Source organism: Brienomyrus brachyistius, chromosome 19 (assembly GCF_023856365.1).
Source record: "Brienomyrus brachyistius isolate T26 chromosome 19, BBRACH_0.4, whole genome shotgun sequence".
In the NCBI taxonomy this organism is placed as follows: Eukaryota; Metazoa; Chordata; class Actinopteri; order Osteoglossiformes; family Mormyridae; genus Brienomyrus; species Brienomyrus brachyistius.
In genome coordinates, this window is record NC_064551.1 from 16,440,057 (window position 1) to 16,464,961 (window position 24,905).

General features: G+C 44.8%; 2 protein-coding genes across 4 annotated transcripts; one reads left to right on the forward strand and one right to left on the reverse strand.

Moving 5' to 3' along the window:
• The first annotated feature begins 713 nt into the window (after positions 1–713).
• LOC125714923 (WD repeat and coiled coil containing) lies at positions 714–7,498 on the forward strand. 2 transcript variants are annotated; one of them, XM_048986025.1, is made up of 4 exons: positions 714–3,203; positions 4,387–4,507; positions 5,883–6,113; positions 6,370–7,498. In XM_048986025.1, exons 1-3 carry the CDS (start codon positions 1,335–1,337, stop codon positions 6,062–6,064), a joined length of 2,172 nt encoding a protein of 723 aa, XP_048841982.1. In that variant the 5' UTR covers positions 714–1,334; the 3' UTR covers positions 6,065–6,113; positions 6,370–7,498. The 2 variants fall into 2 exon arrangements, with proteins under 2 accessions (XP_048841982.1, XP_048841981.1); XM_048986024.1 differs by lacking the exon at positions 6,370–7,498 and having other exon boundaries at positions 5,883–6,272.
• mfsd2b (major facilitator superfamily domain containing 2B) lies at positions 7,451–24,077 on the reverse strand. Of its 2 annotated transcripts, none has more exons than XM_048986027.1 (15): positions 23,945–24,077; positions 23,478–23,613; positions 20,316–20,441; positions 19,915–20,039; positions 17,092–17,215; positions 15,394–15,472; positions 14,469–14,662; positions 13,225–13,315; positions 11,958–12,079; positions 11,285–11,368; positions 10,860–10,943; positions 10,281–10,390; positions 9,747–9,890; positions 8,313–8,489; positions 7,451–7,793 (listed from the first exon to the last, which is right to left on the reverse strand). In XM_048986027.1, exons 2-15 carry the CDS (start codon positions 23,604–23,606, stop codon positions 7,727–7,729), a joined length of 1,656 nt encoding a protein of 551 aa, XP_048841984.1. In that variant the 5' UTR covers positions 23,607–23,613; positions 23,945–24,077; the 3' UTR covers positions 7,451–7,726. The 2 variants fall into 2 exon arrangements, with proteins under 2 accessions (XP_048841984.1, XP_048841983.1); XM_048986026.1 differs by having other exon boundaries at positions 13,225–13,318; positions 23,945–24,076.
• Between the last annotated feature and the right edge of the window lie 828 nt (positions 24,078–24,905).

Genomic DNA, 24,905 nt, shown 5'->3' on the forward strand with positions numbered 1-24,905 from the left:
GGCCCTGATTAAAACGTAGACAAAAACGCCCCAAACCAAACTTTGCCATCTGTTCTTTATGAATGTAGAACTGGTCATCCATATGGCTGACTGCATAGACTCAGAGTTCGACTTTTGATAAAGCACACATGATAAAAACGTGGATGTCTACACACTGAGGGAATACCACTCCTGAATGAAGAATATACATCGAACGACATGAAGGTAGAGATCAGGATGGTGGCACCTTCACATTCCAAACACGTTTTTGGAAACGTGGACGTCTATTCAGCACCATCTGCCCCTTAGTCATGTTACTGTCTGGAGTCACGCTCCTTATATTACTTATTAAACGAACATCATCTCGCTATTACGTCTTAAAGTATTTATATTGAATACTGTGGATGACAGGCAGGATAGAATATAAAGAAATCGATATCAAATATGTAAAAATGCGATTATGATGAAATGAGAGACCGGAATAATTGGTGTTACAAACGTCCTCCAAAATGAGAGAAATGGAAAGGCGGCGTATCAAATCACATTATTATTACATTGGAACATCTGGAAATATCAGCGCTGTAGCTATATACAGGGCTTTATAAATCAAAGTAGTTTACAAAGGTTTACAGTGCAGTAGCTCCCTCCGGTGTCCGGTCATGAAATAATCATTAAGTTTTAAAAAACTACGTTTCCCATATTATGGAGCAAAGCGTCATTTCCGGGTTTCGGTTTGTCAAACGCACAAGGCGAACCGGTGCGTGTGGAATGGTTACTGATACGGGATCACACAAAGTACAAAATTGGGGTGAGTAGTGTGCTCCTTTAGCCATCAATTGGAATTTATAAGAAAGGACTAAAACTATTACACGCAGCACTTTAGAAGTTGGTGTCCAGTGGGACCAGCGCATGCTAGCAGTCCGTGACCATCCTTAAAGTGATGTGTTATTGTGCAGATGGGCTAGTTACCCAGCCGGGGCAACTGAATGGTGATTCTGGAATATCCTATATACTATATACATCAGGATAAGGCTTATGGAGTGTTTTGAATGATATGGACACCTTTTAGAAATAAAAGCGGCATCTTAAGTCTAAAACACGCGCATGTGTAACACTTCGAAATTTGTTAGGTCAGTTAAGTGTAATCTGCTAAAATCACGGCTTGAACGTCTCGATAGGATTAAGGACTTCACATCGCAAGACACGGAGTAAAGAGGCTTTGCTTTTTCATAGCGCGATATTAAGGTCTCTTGGGAGGACTGGCCTCTGTGATCACCGTAGGGACAAGTTAGTGAGAAGCAACTGCCGCTGATTTGATTAGACCCATATTTGATGTCTGAGGCTGCTTCCAAACGATGGACTTGGGAAAGGTGAAACTCCTGAGAACAGGTCTGAACTCCCTCCATCAAGCCATTCATCCAGTGCATGGAATCGCCTGGACTGATGGCAGGCAGATTAGCCTCACCTCTTTTCGCTTTGCCGACGGGCAGCTCAAGTTTGGCGACACCAATGTCATTGGGCAGTTCGAGCATGTGCAGGGGCTGTACTGGGGGGCGCTCTGCTGCTCGGGGACACCCGCCCTCCTGGCCATCCAGCACAAGAAGCATGTTAGCGTGTGGCAGCTACAGCTCAGCTCGCTGGAGCAGAACAAGCTGCTGTGCACGCAGACCTGTGAGCTGAGTGAACTGCTTCACCTGCTCCCCCAGGGCTGTGTGTGGCACCCAAAGATGGACGTCCTAGCCGTACTCACCAAGCGGGATGCCTCTGTCCTGTTCTCGGTGAGGGTGGACAACAGGAGGGTGAAGGTTCCCATCAAGGAGGGTGGCCTTATCCGCTGTGCCTGCTGGACCAAGGACGGTATACGGCTGGTGGTCGCGATAGGAAGCGCTCTGCACTCCTACATATGGAATGACATCGAGAAGACCCTCGTCGCCTGCTCCTTCTGTCCTGTCTTCGACGTGGGTGGTAGCATCTGTGCCATAGAGTCTGCTGAAGGCCAGCAGGTTGTTGTCACCACCGAGCTCCCGTTGGACAAAATCTGCAGCCTTAACGCCGGTATGGCATTCGATGTCCCGCACGAGGCGGAGTCCCCACCCACCTGCTCTCCCATCCTTGTGCTGAGTGACGACTCCAGTTCTGACTCTCGGAGGAGGTCAGTGGACTCGGAGAAGCTGGGTCGCATCTCCTTGCCATCTTCCGGACCGATTGACTTGACAAACCTTCTCTCAAGGCACAGGAATTCAGAGCCAAGTCCCCTCATTCACTTGAGACGCAGGGACCACTTAACGGGGTCTGGCCAGGACTTGTCCCATTTAATTCTGGTGAGGTACGAGCGAAAGGCGACCACAACCCGGAAAGTGAGTATCCCCGGGATCTTGGTCCCGGATATCATCGCATTTGACAGGCGCGGCTGTACCGTGGCTGTGGCCTCCAACACATGCAACATGGTGTTAGTGCACTGTGTCACTGCTTCTTCCATTCCCAACGTCCAGCAAGTTCAGTTGGAGAAGCACGACAGACCCAAAGGCGTGTGTTTCCTCGACGACAACACACTGTTGCTCATGGTAGGAAGGCCAACGTCCAACGATTCCGCTTTCTTACCATCTTCAAATACGGACAAGTACAACATCCGACTCGTGATTAGAGAGCTTGTCAATGAAGAGAGTGGCAGCTTAGCGAGTCCCAGTCAGGATTCAAGTGCATGCTTGCCTGGGGCCAGAAGTTTCTCTGAGAGCTTTCCTAAGGAGGCACGCGCAGGCTTGAAGGATCTTGTGTTGCCTTCTGGGTATGCGATCCAGTCACCCAACAGCCGAAAAAAGCTGATCGAGGAGGTGAAAAGCACTGACTGGAACCCGCTGACGAGTCTGACTGACTTTTCGGACCGAGTGACCTCCAACATGTCGTCCCTCAACATAGAGAACTTTGACATGGATTTTGCCCACCGGCTGGCCGGCCAGAACTGCAGGGAGTCTGGGCGGCCTTGCTCACCCAGGTTCAAAACCCTGGAGAAGCTGCACTCTGATCTCGTTCCACCCGAAAAGGGTGGCCCAATCAGGGAGAGGCCAACCGAGCAGCTTAAGTGGGACGTAGAGAGCTTATCTTCCAAGTTTGCCGAAGTGCAGCAGTGCTTGTTGGAAATTCAGGATCTTACCCAGAATGCGAAGAAGCTAGTGGGAACCTATCCTTCTGCACTCGATCCCCCGTTCATCAGCGTCACCTATCAGGTACCTTTACCGTTTTTCATAAAAGTATAGCGATTAGTCTGTGACAGCTCTGTCTGGGAACAGAAGGGCAGGACCAGGCTTTGGTGAGGCCAAAGGAGCCTGTCAAAGGTCATCTGCTTTCAGCCTGAATTAGCTTGTCTGCAATAAAGACAGAGGATATAACCAGCTCAGTACATTAGGAGTCTTTACCCAAGTTGAAGGTCATGATTTCATATCCCGTGACCATAAAGGTAATATCAGCATGCATTAGCAAGACTTTTAACTTGACCCAAGGACACTGGCTAACCCTGTTGTGATCTCCCAGACAGTTTCTGGTGCTAAAAAAAAAACAAAAGAATTTTCTAGATTCTTATCAGGCTTCTGTTGTCCACACCCGTGTTGCATAGATAAACATTGCAAGCAATAGATCCTATTAAAAATAATTCAAACAAAACCGTGTCATATAGAATTTCAGCTAAAATAGCGTTAATCAGTCACAATTGTGCAGAGTACCAATCAGTAACAACAATGCAGCGATTCTCGAATAAAAATAGACTAATGCCAGTTTAACATAGAAAGGTTTCATTACAAATATGCCTCTTCTACAAATATGCCTCTATCGGTGCCTCGATGCGCCAATTCACATGGGTCTGTCAGGTAACGTAAAAGAAGTTAAATTAAGCCTTATTGATGACATGTTTATACAGGCCTGCAGGCGTTTACGTTTGTTTTTGTTTGTTTTTATTTTAATGTACCTGTTACTGCCACTTATTTCTGTTTGAGTGGTAGCACTTGTCAGAGTAGCGTGATAATGGGTAGACCTGACCTTTTGCCTGTAGGTGATCAGGAAACTGCCTGCAGCTTACGGAGGTTAAATCGCCCCCCCCCCCCCCCCCTTTCTGTGCCTTCTGGAGTCAGCCGATTGGATGAAATACTGAGGCTGTGTGGCTTAGTGGGTTAGGACCCTGTGTTCATGATCGGAAGGTCATCGGTTTGACTGCCTTGGTTGTCAGATTGATTTCACCATTGGGCCCTTGAGCGACACTGTTTACCCCCTACTCCTTCCAGGAGCCTTTGCTCAGGTTTCTTAATTTTCCTCTCCCAAAAACACACAGGCTGCACCCTTTTCCACATATACCCAGCTCCATTCTCAGACAGTAAGTTGTTCCCTTGTTCTGCCCCTTCCCCCATCTCACCTCTGCAGAAGCAGCTTACGGAGAGCCTCTTTGTTGACGAGAAGAGGCAGGTGCTGCTCTGTGATGGAAAGCTCAGCCTGCACGTCCTCCAGGACCTGTTCAGCTTGACCGTGGTGGAGATGATGAACGGTAACCCTGTGTTTGGCATTACCCCAGGGGCGTTGTATGCATCGTAGGTGTCAGCGGCATTGAACTTGAAAGCGTTCTCGGTCCTCACAGGCCCAGACACTTAGAGTACTTTAAGAGCTCAGTATGAATATGGCTGATTTCTGTGGTCTAAGCTGTGCGAAACATCGCTTTGCCAGACTGGGTTTTTTTTGAACCACGGCTCTCATTTTTGTCCTGAGTGTCTCCTCCTACAGCACAACTGGATTTCTGCGAGTCTCAGCTTTCAGAGTCTGTGTACGCTTTATTCACAACTTCCATTTCCTAGAGTTTGCTTGCACTGGTTTATGTCACCAAACACTGCAGGATTTCATTCTGAGACAACCACTGGACATGACGGGAAGAGCCGGCAAACGATCATCTAGTGCAGAAATGTTGCCGGTTGACAGAGCTATAGATATTACCTTGCGTTCCATATACTTCGGAGGTCGGAAGTTGGAGCTGGGAATGATGTTCACTGCATTCCAGTACAATATGGAATTCCAGTACAATTCCAGTACAGTACGGAAAGCCATATAGCAATACCACTTCTAGCCAGGTTCATCGTTAGCCATTATTAGCAATATCAGTTGATAACTCATTATGTGGTATTTTGTGCATACAGACACTGTAGCGGCATGTTCATAGATAGAGGTTGGACTGATTTAATGAGACAAAACACAAGTGCTAATATACAGTATTTAACTACAGCTTTCAGTTCCATTAATGAAGGGTGCAGCCATTTTCATTTCTGAGGTTGGGGCTGCAGAGCTTCTTCCATCTTTCTGAGTCGGAACTTCGGACTTCAGGGGACGTTCCGGTTAAAATTTCCGGCTAGGGACTCGGAAATTTCCGACTTCGCAGCCGAAATGAAACGCACCATTAGTGTTGTTGATTGGCTGATGGTGGTAAAACCGAATGACTTGAAGGCAGCTGCGCTGTGTCTTTATGGTGAACTTTAGAAAACCTCCACACTGGCACTGAATGTGGAAGGTAAGAAATAGCAGGGGATTACGGTGGATGACGGGCTTTAAAGATTCACACTGAAAGCAGCTTGTGATGCTACTTATAATGATCCTCGCTGGATAAAGGTGGTCAGCTCCATGGGCACCCCCCCCCCCCCCCCCCAAACCAATCAGGCAGAGCAGAACACACAGGGAACCCCAAAGAGACACCCATATTAGGGAAAAATAGGATATTTAAGGAGGACACATTTTAAACACGAAATTTGATGTGAACCTTTTTTAGGGAACGTTGTCATTTTTTGTTTTATCATAACCACACTAAATAATTTGAATATTACTCTGATGCGTGAAGTGAAGAAATCATTGTTGACTGTATAATTTGCTAATTTTTTTAGGTAATTCATGGATCGTGCTTGTGGCAGATGCTTATGGGTTTGTGCCTCTCACCTTCAAGCCCAAAGACAAACTCACTGTGCGCAACGGAAAGCCTAAATCACCGGCTGAGCTGCCCTGCAGCACCGGCGGGTCCCGATCTGGGAGTCCATGTGGTTCATCGCTGGATGTTTCAGGACAGTAAAGCGAGGGTCCCTAGAGCCAGACCTGGTTACTTTATGCTTTAACTGAAGGTTCGTAAATTCACTGGGTCTGATACACTGATCTTCAGCACCTTTCAGTTTGACAAGTTTGAATTGACAGCCTGAATTATGGAAATACTGTCCAGAGTCCTTCAGTAATTTGAATATCCATGTAGATATATTTTTTTAAATAAAGCCTGCATACTATAATCGAAGGTGGATATTAAATCCGATGTATGTAACCGTAGTATATGTCACCATACTGACCTTTTTATGAGACGCGTCTGTGTTCTGTTGCATTGTGAAGTGGATGTGGCTCACTGGGTTGGTGCCAGTGACTGGGAGATCACCCAGTATCCCGTCCACATGCCCACTGGGCCCTGAAAAAGGCTGCGGAGTCGCTGGATGGACTGCTGTCCCCAAATTCATACCCCAGGCTTCCCTTCCTCCTCGTCCGCGTGTCTGTTCAAAGGTGAGCTTGATGGGATATTTGTGATAACTAGAGAATTCCAGTCTGCCTGCATTCATACTTGTGGAAAAGACAAACAAAAAGCATGGATTCATTTCACTTAATATATAAAAATCCAAGGGTACTCATATTAAACATCCTTCATATTTGTTGCTATAAAGTTCAATAATCCAGTGTTTAATTCCAAATTTCTTTACTGAATAATTAGTGTTGGGTATTCAACCATACAGTGTAACTACTCTGACCTTGTTTAAAATTACGGTTAAAGTTGGTGGGATTCTCAGATTTCAGCAGGTGTAAACATACAAAATCTATATAAAAGCACCTGCAATTATATTCTACTGCTTCTCATTGGAATGGTTGGTACTAACTGGCAGTTGTATTTGTCATATAGTTTGATACATTTAAAGGTTAAACATCTCGGGGCAGCGGCATAAACTACCACCTTGGGACGCCTTGGTTATGTGTCCGCATCTAAACTTACCTGCAGTCCAAGTTTTAAAGTACCCCGATATGTCCAGTTTAATCTGGTTCACCTGCTGATTCATGTCATGTTCTGTCAAGATGAGCGTTACTTTGTCACCTGATGGTGGCAGCATTTCATTATGAAATTTCCTTTTTGAAGGTAAAAGGTGAAACTCCATTGTTTGTATATGACTGTGTGTTTCAGTGGAGTTTGCAGTTCACCTCCGGGTTGCATTTCTGGTAGAGTTTCCCTCTGAATTTTTCTGTATGTTTACATCCACTGTCCAAAAAAGCGAAGCTACCGTTTTGCTATTGTCTGTGCTCCCCCGTCTGGCATTTTGTTTAAGGTGCCCCCTCCACACACACACACCTACTGGGAAATGTTCCATCCCAAGCAGGACAGACACCGGGCAAGAGCTTATAGAAAACAGACAGATGGACAATAAACTCAATCTCCGGTTGATACTCGAACAGCATTTATTGATCATTAAATATATTCACTGTTACTGATAAATTCTCGTGTTTATAATCCCGTAATACATTTTATTTGAGGAAAAATATACATTAAACACATTATTTGTGTGTATATTTATATATTATATATGGATCTAAGTTAACAAGTGTAGATGAAATCACAACAGAAATGAGTATAACATACAATGTCAAGTTTACACAGTGTAATATACACTAATAACGCTCCATGCGGTCCGTCTGGAAGACGGATGCACTGTTACAGGTGATGACTCCCCACATGATTCAGGTCTTCTGTCTGAATTCTCGAGCTGAGGCTCTGTTTTCTGTGAATAAAAACCAAGGAAAGAAATGCGGTTGTTTTTCTGGCCCATATTTGAAAAGGTACCTGCATTCCTACTGGTCTGATATTCCTACTGGTCTGACAGTCATTTTAGTCGAAGGGAGATTTTAAATCAGACGTCCTTTCCAGAGTCACGTCTGTACTTCATTCTCCCAGGTTTTTCAGAACGTTTAATTTTTGGACTGTCACTGTGTTTGGAGCACCATGTTGCAGTTCTGGGGGGAGGGGGGGCAGGTGCATGGGGCAGACGCAGGAGACAGCAGCACAAAAAGCAACACATATTCAGGGTTCTCTTAAAATGAGATGGATCTTTATGGACAGAGGTCAATTTTAACTGTAATCAGGTGCAGGAAATACTTGTAGCTCTCACTCTTTATACTCAACCGGCCGGTTGACACAAAATCTCAGTCCGGATTTGTACTTTCTGGACCTGAACTTTCCACCTCTGATTATAACTATTTAAATGACTGAGTGAATGTGAAGGTAACGTTATAGTGCTCACCTGAGCTCGGCGAGAGCGAACTTGTTCCTAACCCGCACTTTCTCGTTGATCGGGTAGAGGAGGAGAAGCACCAGCCCCATGACAATGAAGGCGACGGGTGCCATCCCGATCAGCAACTTCAGTGTGTAGGCCACAAGGGGGTGCTGTTGACACACTCTGGGCAAATATCCTGCAAACCTGCAACCAAACAGAATCCGGGCTCAGCTACCTAAAGGCTGCCACCCATCTATCAGATCAGGACTGCAGGAGGGCCTAGAGCCTATCCCAGATCGCACAGGGCACGAGGCTTGGATTCCAGGCCACTGCAGGGCACATAAATTCACATAATTTTTTTGTCAGGATCTCCCTACTTTTCTCCCTGCAGCCCAATTAGCATATTACTGATATCACAACATTTTTAATATTCACTAGTCTCTATTGTGGCCACAGAAGCAAGTAACCTGGCCCTAACCACCCAAATCAAATTTTTTCTCCAGCTTCCATGGGGACAGGATGTGAACCCCCTCCCCCCACCACGCACACAAAGTAGAGGTAGGATTTAAACCCCAACCTTGGGTGGGGGGGGGGGGGGGTGAGGCAGCAATGTTACCCACTGACAGTTGACAGTTGTGCCTCTTTCAGCAGGTGCCAATACCTCCATGTAATTTCTTAGCATGAAATGTGTTCTGGATTTTTTGCAATTATATCAGTGTATACAGATGTGCAGTATGTAGATGCAGTGTGGACATTGCTTTGCTGCCTTAGTGGCAAGGCTGAAGAGCACAGTTTTTGCGATTTAGATCGTTTATTGGTAATTTCTGCTCAGTCGGGACATTGAGTGATCCTTCGCTCTATACGCATAATCTGTGAATCGCACAGACTGACTGAGTTGTCTGTCAGGGATCCCGTGAGTAGCTGTCGCTGATTCACTGTCCAGCGCCGTGTTTTACATCATATGTTTTCCTGACTCACCAGCCGCTACTGCACACAAATATTACGCATCAATAAAACTAGAGATTAAACTGGCAGTTAAGTTTGGTCAGTGCATCCCTGGTGTCGAAGGAACAGGATTAGTCGGCTTAATATGTTTTTGCTCCATTGTGAAACTGGGGCTGTTTCCGATAGTGTCCAAACAGTGAAGTCATGGTGGGTGGGACTTGGTGGGTCTGCCAATAAGGTTACCTCAAGTTCCCCTCTCATTGGTTACCTAATTGGTTCCATTCGGGTTAGTCTAACCAGACAGTCACTGTAGTTACTCTCCTATAGCTTTTCAAGTATCATTTCCATCATCATTAATAAATATTAAATCACTCTTTTTGTTGGATGACCGTGCCGATTACAGATGCTATAATAAGCTAAAACAAACAAAATGTCAGCCTCTGCGTTACAGGAAGCATTTCGCATTTAGACATAAAGAGAAACGGTTCTTTACTTCACAACCACCGATCTACTCACTCGAGACATAGTGTAGAGACTCCGAGTGAAATTCCTGCAGCAAACTTGGTGAAGAAAACATAGAAGGAGTAGAAAATGGCCTCGTGGCCCTTCGAGAAGGGATTCATCAGCCTGAAGTCATCCACCACATCTGGTAGCATTGACCTAGGTCACAGGGGGAAAAATGACATGGTAATTTCTGATAAAACACAATAAGTACCGTGGTTTTTTTAAGATCTATATCATGGCATCCCAAAATAGGGCAGCATAGGAATATTAAGCCTATAGATTTATGAGGACGTAATCTGTCCATAATTACAAATCACTAAATTAGTGTGTGTGTGTGTGTGTATGTACCCAAAATAGCTACTTTGGCTAGAAGAATGCCTCTCATTAAAACGGAGGCTGGTAGTTGGTTATAAACGTAAAAATAGCGCAATGAAAGTGCTTAAACCTGACTAATGGCTGTAATTGCGTTCATGGGGGAAGTCGAAGTACCGCGTGACTCCGACATGCCGCCGGTGTTTAAACGTGGTCAGGCCAAACTGCACTCACCATGGCAACAACAAGGATGCGGCCACGCTGAGCCCAGACGAGACGGCGACCACGTACGCCACGGTGAGGTTGGGAACGAGGACCAGCAAGATCATGAAGGGGATGATGGACTGTATGGGACAGATATGGGGACAGTCATGAAGAACGGCATGGAAGAGAGAGTCCCAGTGGAGAACTTATCCCCCAAGACTCCAACAGGGACCATGTCCATCCATCCACCCACCCAATTATACACTTGAGAAAATTCAAGATTTACTGAGTTTGGAGTTTCATAAAAACTGGCGGAAGTCGCTATAAGAGGTATGTGGGAATGCGGGGGTAAGCGCACACAGCCGCGGGCTGCCTGGGCCTCCCCAGCACGGCCGATCCACAGCTCTCTGACGGCGCCGTGACCCCGGCTCCTCACTGTCTACTCCGACACTTCAAAGCCCAGAGGCGCCTTTGATTCCCGCCTGGTCCCGTGAGATTACAGATCCTCTTCCTCCATATCAAAACCAGGCCCTCCCATGGAAGGGAGTAGTTTGTGCCTTTGCTGGGGGCCGACCGCAAGGCAGAGAGCGGGGGGGGGGGGACACTTACGGAGATGCCACAGTAAGCGGCTGTCTTCTTCCCGAACCTCTGGAGAAACCACTGCCAAAGAGGGATGCTAACCGCCGCCGACAGCTGGAAGACAGAGAGGAGGCTCTCATGGTCGTTCCTTGTTGCCATGGACATTTGCCTCTGTCGTCGCGGCGACACGCCACTGTCATGATGTAAATAACACGCCGACCGCTTCCCATACTTTAGCACAATACATCTGTAACATATCTCTTCTACATCCTCCTCCAAACCAAGGCCGGTTTTTTGTAGAGGAACTGGTTGATTAGTGTTTGACGAGGACATGGGTTACATAACACTTATCACCCAAATATATAAATCATAAAACGTATAAATAGATTATGCATACGACGTGGTTCATATTTTATAACATTCTCTCGTGTATGCGTAAATGAATCAGCACGTACCAGGATCGTTAACACGATGTTCTGGAAGTGATCTCTTAAATCAGCAGCATACGTACAGAACAGGATGAAATTGCTCTGGACCAGCTGTGAAAAACACATTGAGGATGCAGGAAATCAGAATGATGCATAGTTTCAGTTACGCTACAGTGCAGAGTATCTTTATAATTATTTAGCAGACACTTATGTCCAAAGTGAGGAGTGTCTGAGCTCAGAGATCAGTGGCAATGTTGCTGATGGACATAAGGACCTTCCTCAAGGGCCCAGAAATTATGTCATTACCCTGCCAGGCACAGGATTCGAACCTGCAACCTTCTGAACACAGGCTCACATTCCGGCCGAGCTACACACTGTAATGGTGTGTTGTTCCAATAAAGAGTCTCAAAGTAACAAAAGACAACTAAGTAAAAAACATATAATTGTTGGTGGTATCTTCTATGGAAGTTCCATGAAAGCATGTAGAAAATCCATCAAGATATGCAATCTAGCCGCTGAGCGCACCAACCCATCGCAGTCAAGGTTGCACTCCCGAACCCAGCCTGAAGGGCAGTGGGAGCCAAATCTAGGAGGATCGTCGCAGACACTCTGCTGGCAAGTTGCCATCCAAGGGCTCTTCACGGCAAAGAGAACCGTGTTCCTGAAGAACCTTAAGAGCAGTGCAGGAAATTAGCGGTACCTGTATGGCCACAGTTATGAAGAGGAAGCCGCCCGTGAGCGTGAGGTACGGCCCGTGTCTCATCACCAGGCAGAAACCTTTGTGGAAAGGGATGGGCTTCTCCGTGCTCGGTGCGTACGGATCTGTGGGGAGACAGGAGGCCCAAGATGCTCTTTCATTCCCAGATTCTCACATGCAAAACGTTACAGTACAAGTAGCCCCTGCACAGTCAGTGGCAGTGCTTACCAGCACCCAAACTGCACATTTGTGTTGGTGATAAGCAGTCGCTACACTAAATATTAAATAACCACATTCCTTAGTTAGTAAATGCTACAGCAGCGTGTTCTAATGCTAACCAGCTAGCTAGCTATGACGTTATGACTCTACTCCTTAGCTATTTATTCAGTTTTTGAAACACCTGAGGGGGGGGGGGGTCAAAACAACCCGAGCCCCAGGAACTACAAAGCTGTCACCTAAGTGCTGCAAGACAACTACAGCTGCTAATAATGAAAATTCAGTGTAAATATAAACATTATTTCAAAAATCTGCCGATTTGCTTCAGGTCTTGTTCCAGGTCTTGTTTCTGGCTTCGTCCTGGGAACTCCGTGATCAGTGTACGGTTTGCTTTCCACACAAGTATTAACAGCTACGCTCACAGAACACAAAAGTGGTATTTATACACATTTCATTCAAATTTGGCAATTTTCACAGATCCCTCTGTGATCCATCTTGCCCTCTGTGGAAGACACCACCCCCATCTTTATTTATAAAGCACTTTAAATCAACCATAGCCGACACAAAGGGCTGTACATTGCAGCACTGGAGAGAGAAAAGAAAAATAGAAACAGACACAAAGTCAGATAATTAAAAGAAAACTAAGTCCTTCTGGGGCCAAAAGCCAAAGCATACAAGTGAGTTTTTAGACGTGTTTTAAAGGTGGACAGCGAGGAGGCCTCACTTTGGAGCCGCGACAGAGAAAGTCCTATCTCCTCTGAGCTTCCTCCTGGATCTCGGTACTTCCAGGAGCAGCTGAGCAGCTTAGGGATGGAGGAGCTCAGAGATACAGACACACGTGTGTATACGGGAGAGCAATCTGGGGGCCTGAGTACAGGGTCAGCCAGTATGTTTTGGATGTGATATGATTAATCTGCTGGGCAAGGGATTTGAAGCCAAGAGCTTCTGAACATGGGCACATATCCCAAACCCCCTGAACCCCCTGAACCCCCCCCCCCCCCCCCCCAATAAACACCAGGAATAAGACTAATTGAAATTCAAGACAAAATCTCACCGTCTTTCTCTTTGACTCCGAGTAACATGACCACGGTGCAGAGGAGAAAGAGTGCGGCTATCACGCCGGCGGCGATCATGTACAGCTCCTTCTGCTTTGGGGGGGGGACAAGACATAGTGCTCAGCCTAGCCAGTCACTGGCAGGTCTCCTCGCCAGTCTTCCTACATCCGTTTAATACTAAATTAAGAAAAATCTAGCTCCAGATGTACAGACATACAGCCAGGGTTACAGGAGCCCGGGGGGGGGACTTGTAGCACCCAATATTTCATTTGAAATTTGATATTTCATTCACCCACCCCCCCCAATAAATAGACCTTTGTATATAAATTATTGTGTCCCCCCTGATATCTATTTGAAATACATGAACCCTTAAGATTGATTAATGATGAACAAACATGAGATCAGTATCTAACTAAGGCTTAGGTTCTGGTTAATTAATACATTAGTAAGAGTGTACTACAACTACAAATACTGTGTTACTGGGGAATCCAGTACGATTACGTTAGGGGATGTCTCTAAACTCCAAACTGCACATGGCACAAAATGAGCCAGAAATTAATTGCACATCGTTTTGTGTTACATATCACATGCGAAGAGAAAGCATGAACCAACAGACTGCAACTTTCTGCCAAGGCCCCAAGATTCAGCATCTAAAGGAGATAATTCTTCCCCAAAATCCACCAAACTGGGTGGAATATTTGCACCTAAAACACTACCAGTCTATAAATAGCCTCATGTGGACTCATGCTGTTCTTTATACGTCTTTAAATAGCTCCCCAAAAAAAACATGCTAATAATAAACCTTGTTCAATCTCCTGTCTTCATACCTCTCTTGTACCAAAAAAAGCATCAAAAATAGAGAGAATTTTCCTCCCTCCTGACTGTTTATCAGACGAAAACAGATGCATGAAAAGGCATTGCTATTCTCCGTGGTTACAGCAGGTGTGGTAGTATTATGGGAATGAACCTGGGGCTCTCTGTATGGTCAGAAACCAAAAAGACGCACTACAGGGGCCATCTGAGATAATTCTGCAGATGTGTTTTACTTTTCTTTCATTTTGATCTAACTTAGGCATCAAAGAGAGGGAATCGCTGAAATGTCATTTGGACACATTACATTTGCACTTCCTGTCTCCCAAAAGGCAGCATTTTAATAACTTCTGCGGCCTACATGTTTCAAAGCTTTAATTGATTGGAAGGTACCACGGGAACCAAAAGTAAATGAAATTAGGCTCGCGCTCACCACGTACGACAGGATGTCCAGAGAAGGTGACAGGCTCCTGACGATCGGAGTGACCTGCTCCGCTGCCGTCCCATTTCCCAGCTGAGTGGCCCCGAGGCTTTGGTTGCGGCAGTGTTTGAGCGAGTGGGCGTTGGCCACGATCTGGCCCTGGATAGCAGCCCCCAGCAGAGTACCCAGCACCTCCATCGTCATCCCTGTAGGCACAGATTGTGTGTGAGAAGCACTCAGGTCTGATGTCGGGCAAAAGGTCGAGTTTAAATGTGTAAATCTGTGATAAATTAAAGTTAGCTACGCAGGTAACCTGTCAGCAAAATAGATTCATACTGAACAGTAGATTCTCTGAAATTAGCTTTAAGGTTGAATTTGTAGTTTTATGAAAACGCACCGTAACACTTTACTTGAAGGGGCACAAGTAACTACTCAAGTACATATCATGAACAAATACAGTCGGAATACTTGAACCGTCACGATAAATCAATGAGTAACGAACATGGGATCAGTACATAACTAACACTGCCTTCTGGGTAATTTTTACAATCAAGCAAGAGTATACTACTACATTATTAGTGCAAATACACAATGTAGTATCATTAAAAACAATCAAGCTTCTGAAAAATACTCAAAATGCTAAGTCTGTCTGTCGGAGCAGTTTACATTGCGCTGCTCATGTTGAGCTTCAACTTCTAAAGCTCAAATATTTAATTATTGCATAAGCAATAATTTTATTTTATTAAATTTATTTTATTTTGCCCATGATGGCTTTACACATCGATCTTACACTTTCCAGTGTATGTATTGATTAATTCTAATGGTGGGCCTGAAGTGCTCAGTAAAGTGACCAAGCCAGGGTTTTTCCTGAAGATCACGCTGGCCAGTCATGGAATAACCCCCCCCCCCCCAGAAAAGATGAAGCATCATGTCATACTGTAGGCTGTTGCTGAGTCCCTCTCCTTCTGCTCGGTGCTCAGGAACATGGTGAGGGCTGAGTATGGCACATGGAAGCACTGCACGGGATAGGGGGACAGAAGTCACGTGATCAGAGTCTGGCGCTTCGTATTGGCTGTCCGCACATTCCAGTTTGGCCTTTTGGGGACCTTGCCAGATCAGCAACAGCACAAAGTTAATCAACCAAGAAGAATCTCATGTGCTTTCTGTAACCACTCATCCTATTCAGGCTCTAGAGCATATCTCAGGGGCTACGGGCACTAGGTAGGAAACAACTCAGGATTGGGCACCAAACAATTGCAGGGCACACAATGCACAGGGCACAATGCACAGGGCATATGCACACCCACGGGCACATGCACACCTACGGGCACATGCACACCCACGGGCAATTGCAAGTCTACAAAGAGTTTACACATAGAGGAATCACGCATGAATACAAGTGACCATGAATTCGCTGTGATACACGTTAGTATCTCTCCGTTGAAATCCATCCATCCATCCATTTTCCAAACCGCTTATCCTATTGGGTCGCGGGGGGTCCGGAGCCTATCCTGGAAGCAATGGGCACGAGGCAGGGAACAACCCAGGATGGGGGGCCAGCCCATCGCAGCGTTGAAATCCCCTTACCGTTTATATGATATGTAAGCAAAATGCACTTTATTTAAACCTGTTCGGTTTGTATCCCTCCGTTTTAACGACATACTGAGGCTGCTGTCCGTCGCAATGAGTCTGCGTCCGTGTTTTTTAAATTTACATAACAGTGCAGTCAGCATTGCGGTGAACCGAAACGCCCAACAGATACCAAAATATACGAATTTATGAAAGACTTTCCAAGGCCTTTTTCATCCCAAAATGAAAGGCGTGTCATTTGTGGAGAGTTTCTGGACAACTATTTATAGAATTACGTTTGGGTCGCTTTGAGAGAATCACACGACAACATTAAAAAATATTTGATTCCTCCCCCCCCCCCAAACAAACTGCACTGATTATATGCGACGTCTTGATGAAACCCATCCGTACTTCTCAGGTACTTCAGAATGATGGAGTACGGAGATGGTAAACTGGGATTATGTTTAACCTCACGCCAGACAATGAGAGACTCTAAAAGTGGAGAGTGGCATTTATCTGCTGTCGGGACTTTGCCGAGTCGCAGGAATGACATGTTATTTACTGCGCGCCGCACTGCGGTTTCTCTGTGCCCCATACAGCAAAACACATGTGAAGGACAGAGAAACAGAGAGGAAATGACAGGCCTGGAAAGGAGCTCGCGGGCTGGGAACAAAAAGCAGTGATTGAGCCATTTTCAAAACAGTTATTTTAGAATCTGCACCGCAAACACGCCCCCCCCCCCCAGCGTGATTACGCCGTATTTAAACAGCTCCGGCGTAACTAATGCAGAACACACATCTTGAAAAGTGAGGTACCTTTTGTTAAGCTAAAGCGTTCAGATCTAAGTGTAGATAGAAGAATGATCAAATACAGCCCTAAAAGGAATGTGGCTGGTATGACTGGTTAATATCACCAGGGACAATTTGAAATACAAAAAAAGGATAAAAATCCGAAAGAAATTAAATATATCTAGTAGGTATTTCAGAAGTTTTTTTTTTTTTTTAATAAACCCCAAGTCTTCGACAATTTCAGAAGTATGAGTGTGTTAGCGATGATGGTTACCTACCGTAATGAGGGTCTGGTAGATGCAGTAGAAGCCAAGGTACCAGACGACCCTCCCACTGATGAAGGGAGGAACGTACCAGAGGCAGAAGTAGGAGATCACCACGAAGGGGGTACAAGCCACCATCCTGTCATTGGGGGGGTGAGGAGGGCAAGATATCAGCCAAGAGTCTCATCCCAGGCAAAGGGAGATTCCATACCTTCTCAACCAACAGCCTTATTAGTTAAAACAAAGAGGTGTATTAATCACCAGTATCAGTCAGGGTCTAGATTAAGTTAAAAGTCTGCAGCGGGTTTGAATGCCATGCCTGATAGTTAACTATAAAAAGTAACAGTGCAAAGAATGTCGGAGAAAGAATTGCACGCAATTCTAAAGTAAATAGATTGAAGTGGTATAATGTGTTTTGTTCACCTTCCTCCGTGTTTCTGCATTTTTTCCTGTTTTTCTCCACCCTTTATTTATTTTTGGTTAAACTATCCCCACCCCTGCATCCAAATAAAGCCCCCTTTGGATCCTCCCATGCACGTTGCACGGGTCTGTTTGCTGTATCAAAGCGTTGCGCTGTTTCCACGTGAATTATGTACGAATGTGACGTCTTCAACGTGCGGGCAGGTTCGTTAGTCAGATGCGCGGTAGCCGGCCACAGTCACCAGAGGAATCTAAAGCACGCTGGAGAAAACCCACAGGACGGCGCGTCCCCCCCCCCCCTTCAGGATGTGGCAAGGCGTGCCGCCCGCGCTGATTTAAGGCTGGTGAGCCATTATGGTCACCGAGGGGACCCTACGCACTTTCCAAAACAGGGGCCCAAACACTCGCGTGTAATAATGCTCTGAAACCTCAGCGCGCCTCGTCTCGTCCGCCGTTTCTAGAAAGCAGGACGTGGTTTTCCCAGCACCTGGTCTTCACGTCCGAGTGTGACTGAGCTCAGGCCCAATCTGCGAGGCCAATCTAAGCCCTAATGCCCTGTTTGTGTATCAGTCACCACACTCTCCCAACCTTCCTTGTTGTATTTCTCTGTGCTGCCTTTTAAGCTCAGTGTGAACGGCCAGTTCTGGCACCGTCCAGCCCCCATTTCCCGCTGCTCTTCCAGCGCCTGCCAGCCTCATGCTCCCCGGTGTCCAATTGTCCTCCGTACAAAGAGCAACGCGCTACACGTTGTGGACCAGTCAAGAGAGCCATTTGCTGGCTGTATACACAGGCCCATTCCAGCAGAGGCATTGGAATATTCTGTAAGACGGGTCACAGCACCAATGCTAGAAACAGCGAAACCGGCCATTATGACAGGAAACAAAGGTTGAACCTTCTAGATGTACATCTGGCTGCACACAATGTAAGCAGGCAGCAGTTCCCCATATCGGGAGCCTGGCTTTCTAGAGTGTGACGCTTGTTTTGAAACACGCTCGACCATCTATCCATGCCCAGCTCCATCCTGACGTTTTCATACTGTTTTGAATACTGGTGCGAGAGCTTGCTGCAAAAACAGATACCCGCGTAACACATTCCATCCTGCATCTGACAGCTTCTGTGAGGTTGTGTCTGTGTGTGGCTGGTTTGTGACTCAGCAGATTGGGACGTTGTGATCTGCGATCAGAGGGTTGCCCATCGGGCCCATAAGCAAGGCCCTTAACCCCCTGCCTTCTCAAAAGGCACGTCTAATAAATAAATTAATTGTAGATGCTTGTGCTTGTGATTTCCACAGTCCAAAGACAATTGGGCTAACTGGCATCAGTAATCTGGACAGTACGTGTGTGAGTTCACATGTAATGTGTCCAGGATGTAGCCCAGCCTTGGGGCCCATGCAACCTGGGATAGGCTCCATGTCCCCCATGACCCTAACTGGGATTAGCAGCTGAAAGATAGGTGGTGGTGGGGGGGTCAGTAATGAGGGGCCAGCAGTAGAAGAGGCTGTGATGCTTCCCAGTCACTCCAGACACTGTCGGCTGACTACAAACGCTAACTGCTTCCTGTGTGGCCGTTCTGCCACACATCAGTTGCAAGGGTCATTACTACACTTCCTCCTAGACAGTGATTTAGAAAAGAGTAGAAGAAAACTCAGGGAGGGTCTCGGTTTCTCACGGTAACAATAAAAACTCATTACTGTAAGTAACGATTGGCTGTGTTTCCTCCTCCAGCATTATAACCAGGGAGCTGAACTGCTGCTGTCACTCGTTGTAACGTTTTGCTTCCATGGTGTGGAATGTCGGCTGGGGTTTATCACATGACATCTCCCGGGCTTCGCCATAATGAACCTCTTTTAGAGATGTTTCTCCTGCTCTCCACGGCTGATTTCAACTCCCTCTGATGCTCACGTTACATCTCAATGTCTAGGCCCAGTACGATTATCCCTGCTTTAGGTTTATCTGCAGATAGCGATGATGTTTTTAGCCATATCAGCCTGCTCCTATCCCGCTAAAAAGATAAATATGGGTATTTTTTTTCATGATCTCCTGCTTCTTTATTGACTTTCTCTGGAAGAATGCAGTCTGTGGATCGACTCTCCTGTCTTTCTTACTTTTATCCTTTGTAACCTTTGCTCTCAACAAAATTAATTAGATTTTTATTATTTTCATTTATTTTAAGACTTTTTTTGGCATGTGCAAGTGAGAAAAACTTGAAGTCAAACAGCAGGTTCAGTCAGTATCCTCTGAACAATTATGATTAAGGGCCTTACTGAAGGGCCCGGTGATGATATGATTATTGTTCACTGATGGGATTCAAACCAACAACATACTGTACAAAGGCACAGATCCATACTGTAACCGACTGTTCTCACATCACCCTTTTTCACTTGAACCATTAGAACCTTCTGGATCTGGGAACACATACCAAGGCATAAGTCTTCCAATCTTTGTCCATCTGCTCTTGCTGATGAAAAAGCCGATGACTGGATCAGAAACAGCACCCCAAACCTTCCCAACGAACAGCACCACGGAGGCCTGGAAGGGGCTGATCTAAAAAGGACAAGTGCGGTCACTTCACAAGGGACAATCACGTTTTGGCCTGAAACTTCAAATGCGTCTTTATGTTCTTCAAATGTAAATGTGTTTTGGATCTGGACGCTGTACTGAGCATCCATCCAGGTGTCTCACTGGAACACTGCATGTTCATCTGGGTACTGCACTGCATGTTCATCCGGATGCTGCAGTGAGCATTCATTCAGTTGCTGCATTGAAATTCATCTGGATGCTGCATTGACTCTGAGCCAAAATGAAATTCTGTACTCTTACCTGGGCAACGTCCAGTAGGTAGATCTGCAGGAAGAATCCAGTGGCACTCCCAGCTATTTGGATGGGAGCCCCTCCTATGGCAAAACACAGCTTGCTAAACACTGACAGTCTCTGGTCAGGGCTCACCTGGAAGAAGAAGGAGATATTTTCAGATCCTGGGGAAATTAAGCAGAAATAAAAGAATACATGTGCCTGGCTAACTTTCTAAGTCAGATTTTAAAAATACATTAAAAGAGATATTTAACACCGAAAACTTGAAGATGTTTGTAGAACGGGGATTTTGGGAAATCTGTGAGTGAAGGACATTTGTTTCACAGCATAATGATTTAATACCCAAACTTTGAAGTAAACTGGATCTATAGCAGACCTGGCAGTTGTTTTAGTTCCACTTCAGCAGTAAGCAAAGCCATATCGATCCTCCTAAAGCAATTAATCAAAATCACAGGTAGAGCCGATCCACCCGGCTACCTTTTCCACTATCCTACAGCGGGCATCACTGCAGAAACGACGCAGTCTCCAATTTCAGCTTTCAGACACCCATCCATGCAGCCTCAAGGCTGGAGGACCTGCCACAGACGCCAGGCTAACCCACTGTCCTTGCAGCCACATTCAGAAAGTGCATTGCAGTAGATCCTGCGATTTTAAAAAAACACCAATGTTTGCGCAGTCTGTCAAAGTCACCGAGTCAAAAGGGCCCTTTCATATGGGTGTGGGGATTCCTTTTCCACGACCGGTTCGTGCTAAAAATACCCGAAGTCAGTGGTGGAGGGACGGAAGACTTTTTCACACATTAAAAAACGTGGTCAGGCTGCTGCCCGACTTTCAGAAGAGGAAAACTATGATTATATTCAAAGCATAATATTTAAGAAAGCTCTGAAATTAAAAAGGCAGAGATGCATCCATTTATTGCCACGTTACAAAGATCCAAACTATATTTGAGTGACTGTTTATTTAACGTTTGCTATCTTTATCAGTTCTTAGTGGCAGTGGCAGTGCTTTTGATTGAGGCTTTGACAAGGAAATGCTGACAGTGACCGCGTGATACAGCAGATATCCCTTTCAAAGGCTCTGTAATTAAGTCTACCGCTTTGTTTAAACATTCAAGATTTTTGTTTTAAAAGTGGAAATAAACAATAGGCAACGTGTGCTGTACGGAAGCTTGTTTAATATACTAATTTTTATTTGTCTTTCTTAACACAAAGTGTGGTTCTGTATTAGTTATTGTATAAATATACCATTTTATAATTTAAATTTGTCATATGTCAAGACCATTCATACCCCTTCGACGTCCCCGTTCACAAGTGGTACCATTCAACAAATCAGATGCAAAATGAGTTTAGCTCTAACAGAATAATAAAAGAATGAACAGCAAACAAGTCTGTGACTGAAATCTGCCTTTGAAGAGATGGGTGGAGAACACATTTGGGTAATGATATTATTTACAAGTTCCTGTCCAGTTTGGAACAAACAGGAAATGGCTCCTTCGTTACACAAAAAAAGTTAATATTAGAACTATGTAGATAACGACAGCGATAGCATACAGCATGTTTGAGGATGAATTTGTCATTCATATTTGTCTTTTTATAGGACTATATCTTTATCTCAAAATCTGCGTCACAGAGAAAATTGCAAGGAAACAAACATCCCCAAGTAATTTACTCATCCTCTTAAGCTACATTAATTAGCTTTCTAGGAGGTAATACGGAAACCAAATAACGTTGTAATCATCTTGAGAAAAACTCCCAAACTAGGAGATATACAGTATGTTTCATGAAGATCAAAATCTTCCGGCGCCCTTTGAAGTGTCAGTACTTTAGATAGAATTTTGGCCGCTAGGGGGAGCCACTTTCAGTGACTCGCGTTTGCAGCGACTTACCTGTGGCGCGCAGAATTCCACATCTTCACATTTTCATTATTTATGGGGCCATTTTTAACTTTTAATTAACTGATATTTCATTTAAAATGTATTTAGTCATACATGCTTTATCATTATTTGATTGGAATGTTCTATCAAGTAGAATACATAAAGTGTGACACATAATTAACCAGCCAAATATGCCGGACATTAAATAAAAAAAGTTAAATAACTCTGACACGTAAATCGAAGCCATTTCATTCATTTCCTCAACAAACATTACTAGTCAAGATTTGAAATAATACATCAGTTAATTAAACGCCAATGTTTTGTTCTCGTTACTCAAATCGCAAAATTGAAAAGACAGAGCGAATACAATGAATAATTTAGAAATCATTTTTACACACATAAAAAACCGAGTCTTCTTACTGGTCACTTTGCATCATTCAAGTACCCGTAAAAGTACCTAAAGCAAATGTCTGTTAGCGCCAGACTTTAATGTATAAGCTACAACAGACAAATGTAGCCTATTTGTATTCATAGACTATTTACAAACAAGTACAACTGTATAAAATACAGTATATCAAATTTGACCTAATTACTTGTCAATTCTTTTACACCTCAAAAAATGAATTGCTTCAATTCAGATATTTCTGTATGGGTTTCTGCCGAACTTTAACAAAAATCAACAAATTTGTAGCACAATGAGCTGTAAATAGCTGTTAATATAGTCGGGCAGAAACATTCATATTTACGTTATTTAGCAGACGCTCACGCAAATAGCACATTTCAAGCAAATGACTTGAGTCGGCATAAGTGCAACTACACGACCAAGTCCACCTTCAGCTTCTATGTGCAATAACACAGTAAGACTCTGAAATCATGAGTAAATAGACATTTTGTTGTTTTATTCATTATACACTTTACGTCACTCATGCTTTATAGATTACAGCTTTGTAGATATATCCCTGCACTTTATGCTGAGGTAGACAAGTGAATTTCCTTTTGGGATCAATGAAGTATATCGTTTATCTATCGACATCAGCGTTTATATTTAACATACAATTAAGTCATTTAAATTAAACCCGCATCTCTGCATTATAATTTGAAGTATAATCCAAAATTAAAACAATGTTAAGATAGAAATACTTTTAATACCATTATATATTAGATTATTTCGCAGACCTCAATCCAGACTCACTATGACTTTGGTAACATCTTAACGGTTTAAGACATGCCACAAAACGCATGAAAAAGAGCGAATGTCAGGAACAGGGAGTGACAGCGGAGAGAGACGGCAGCCTAACCTGGGGTTGGACTTTGCTGAGGAGTGAGTCGGGGTTTTTGAGGAGCCCGGCCGTGTTGATCTCCATTGCTCTCTCACCCTTGGCCATCGCGGTGACTGAGCGTGACTTTCCCGCAGACGCCAGTGCCATTCACATGCTGTCAGGTTTGGGTGGGAGCCAGAATGGGAGGACAGCGTCAAAAACGGATTCTCTAATAAACAGGTTTGTCACTCCACCAGTGCTCGGCTAATTACTCTCTGTACAAATCCCTCATGATCCTCCCATGTCTGAGATCACTCCGTGAAGTTCATTGCAAGGGTTTTTCCAGATACTAAATAGCTAGATCACAACACATGTCATAAATTAACACACATATCTTCAACAATACAGTTTTAACGGCACCGGTGCCTTATAAACTGCCCGTCCATTCTTATCCCTGAGATGTCTTCGTTTCATGACAAATCAAGGAAAATAACACGTCCCCTTACCTGGGTTAGTGGATGTGATCGGCTGTGCAGGATGTTTTATGCTGTGTTTCGCGATTCCCCGCAGAAGCGTCGGATACTGCGGAGGTTTGACAACGCAGCTGAACTCGAACCTGCCTGAGGGTGTAACCTGCGCCCCCTTGCGATAGAAACCAGACAGTGGCAGCACTGGGAAATACCCGCCATCGCTAATCAGAAGCGCATCGGCATCGATTTCACACTGACTTTATTTCAAAATTTAAAGTTGCAGCTGGCAAAAAATATCACAAAGCAATGCGCGTTTTGTAACGGGGTCTTAATCGATGTTTTGTTCCCACGCTACTATTAGTGATATAATTTCGGGATTGAGAAATGTATGGGGAATGTATGAAATGCGGTGTGATGAGTTAGAATAGAATAATGCTCTGGCTGGGCCTTTCGTAAGTCTCAGAGCGGCTCTTCAGAAAACAGGAGTGTCGCGTATCTGCATTCCTCAGTCATGAGCTGCAAATACCTGCCGATACCTTTACAGTAATTATACTGCTAAAGCGTCACCTCTCGCTGGCCCTGCAGAATGAATGGTGCATTATTGCCGTATAACCTCAGAAAACGGCCGAGGAAGCCCTTCAGGCCTTTGCACCTTACATTTGGCATCAGCATGTACCTGGGGTGCATTAAGGTTACAGTGTTTCCATAGCAGTACACTGGAAGTGAAGCAGACAAACAGGCATTGCTTTGATATTCATGGGTAGTATGTGCCCTGTTTTTCCATCATCCATCCATACTGGTCAATATCATGGGGGGGGGGGGGGGGGGGGGTCACTGGAACTTCCCAGATATTTTTTTTTTTTTTTTGTATAAAAAGGGTGAAATTGGCAAAGAGTGTGATGGGCATCTTAAAGTTTGCATGCTGGAATATCTGCTTGAAATTTAAATTAAATTGAAGCCCAAAATGCCCCAGTATCTGCTGCCTGGTGTGTAATGA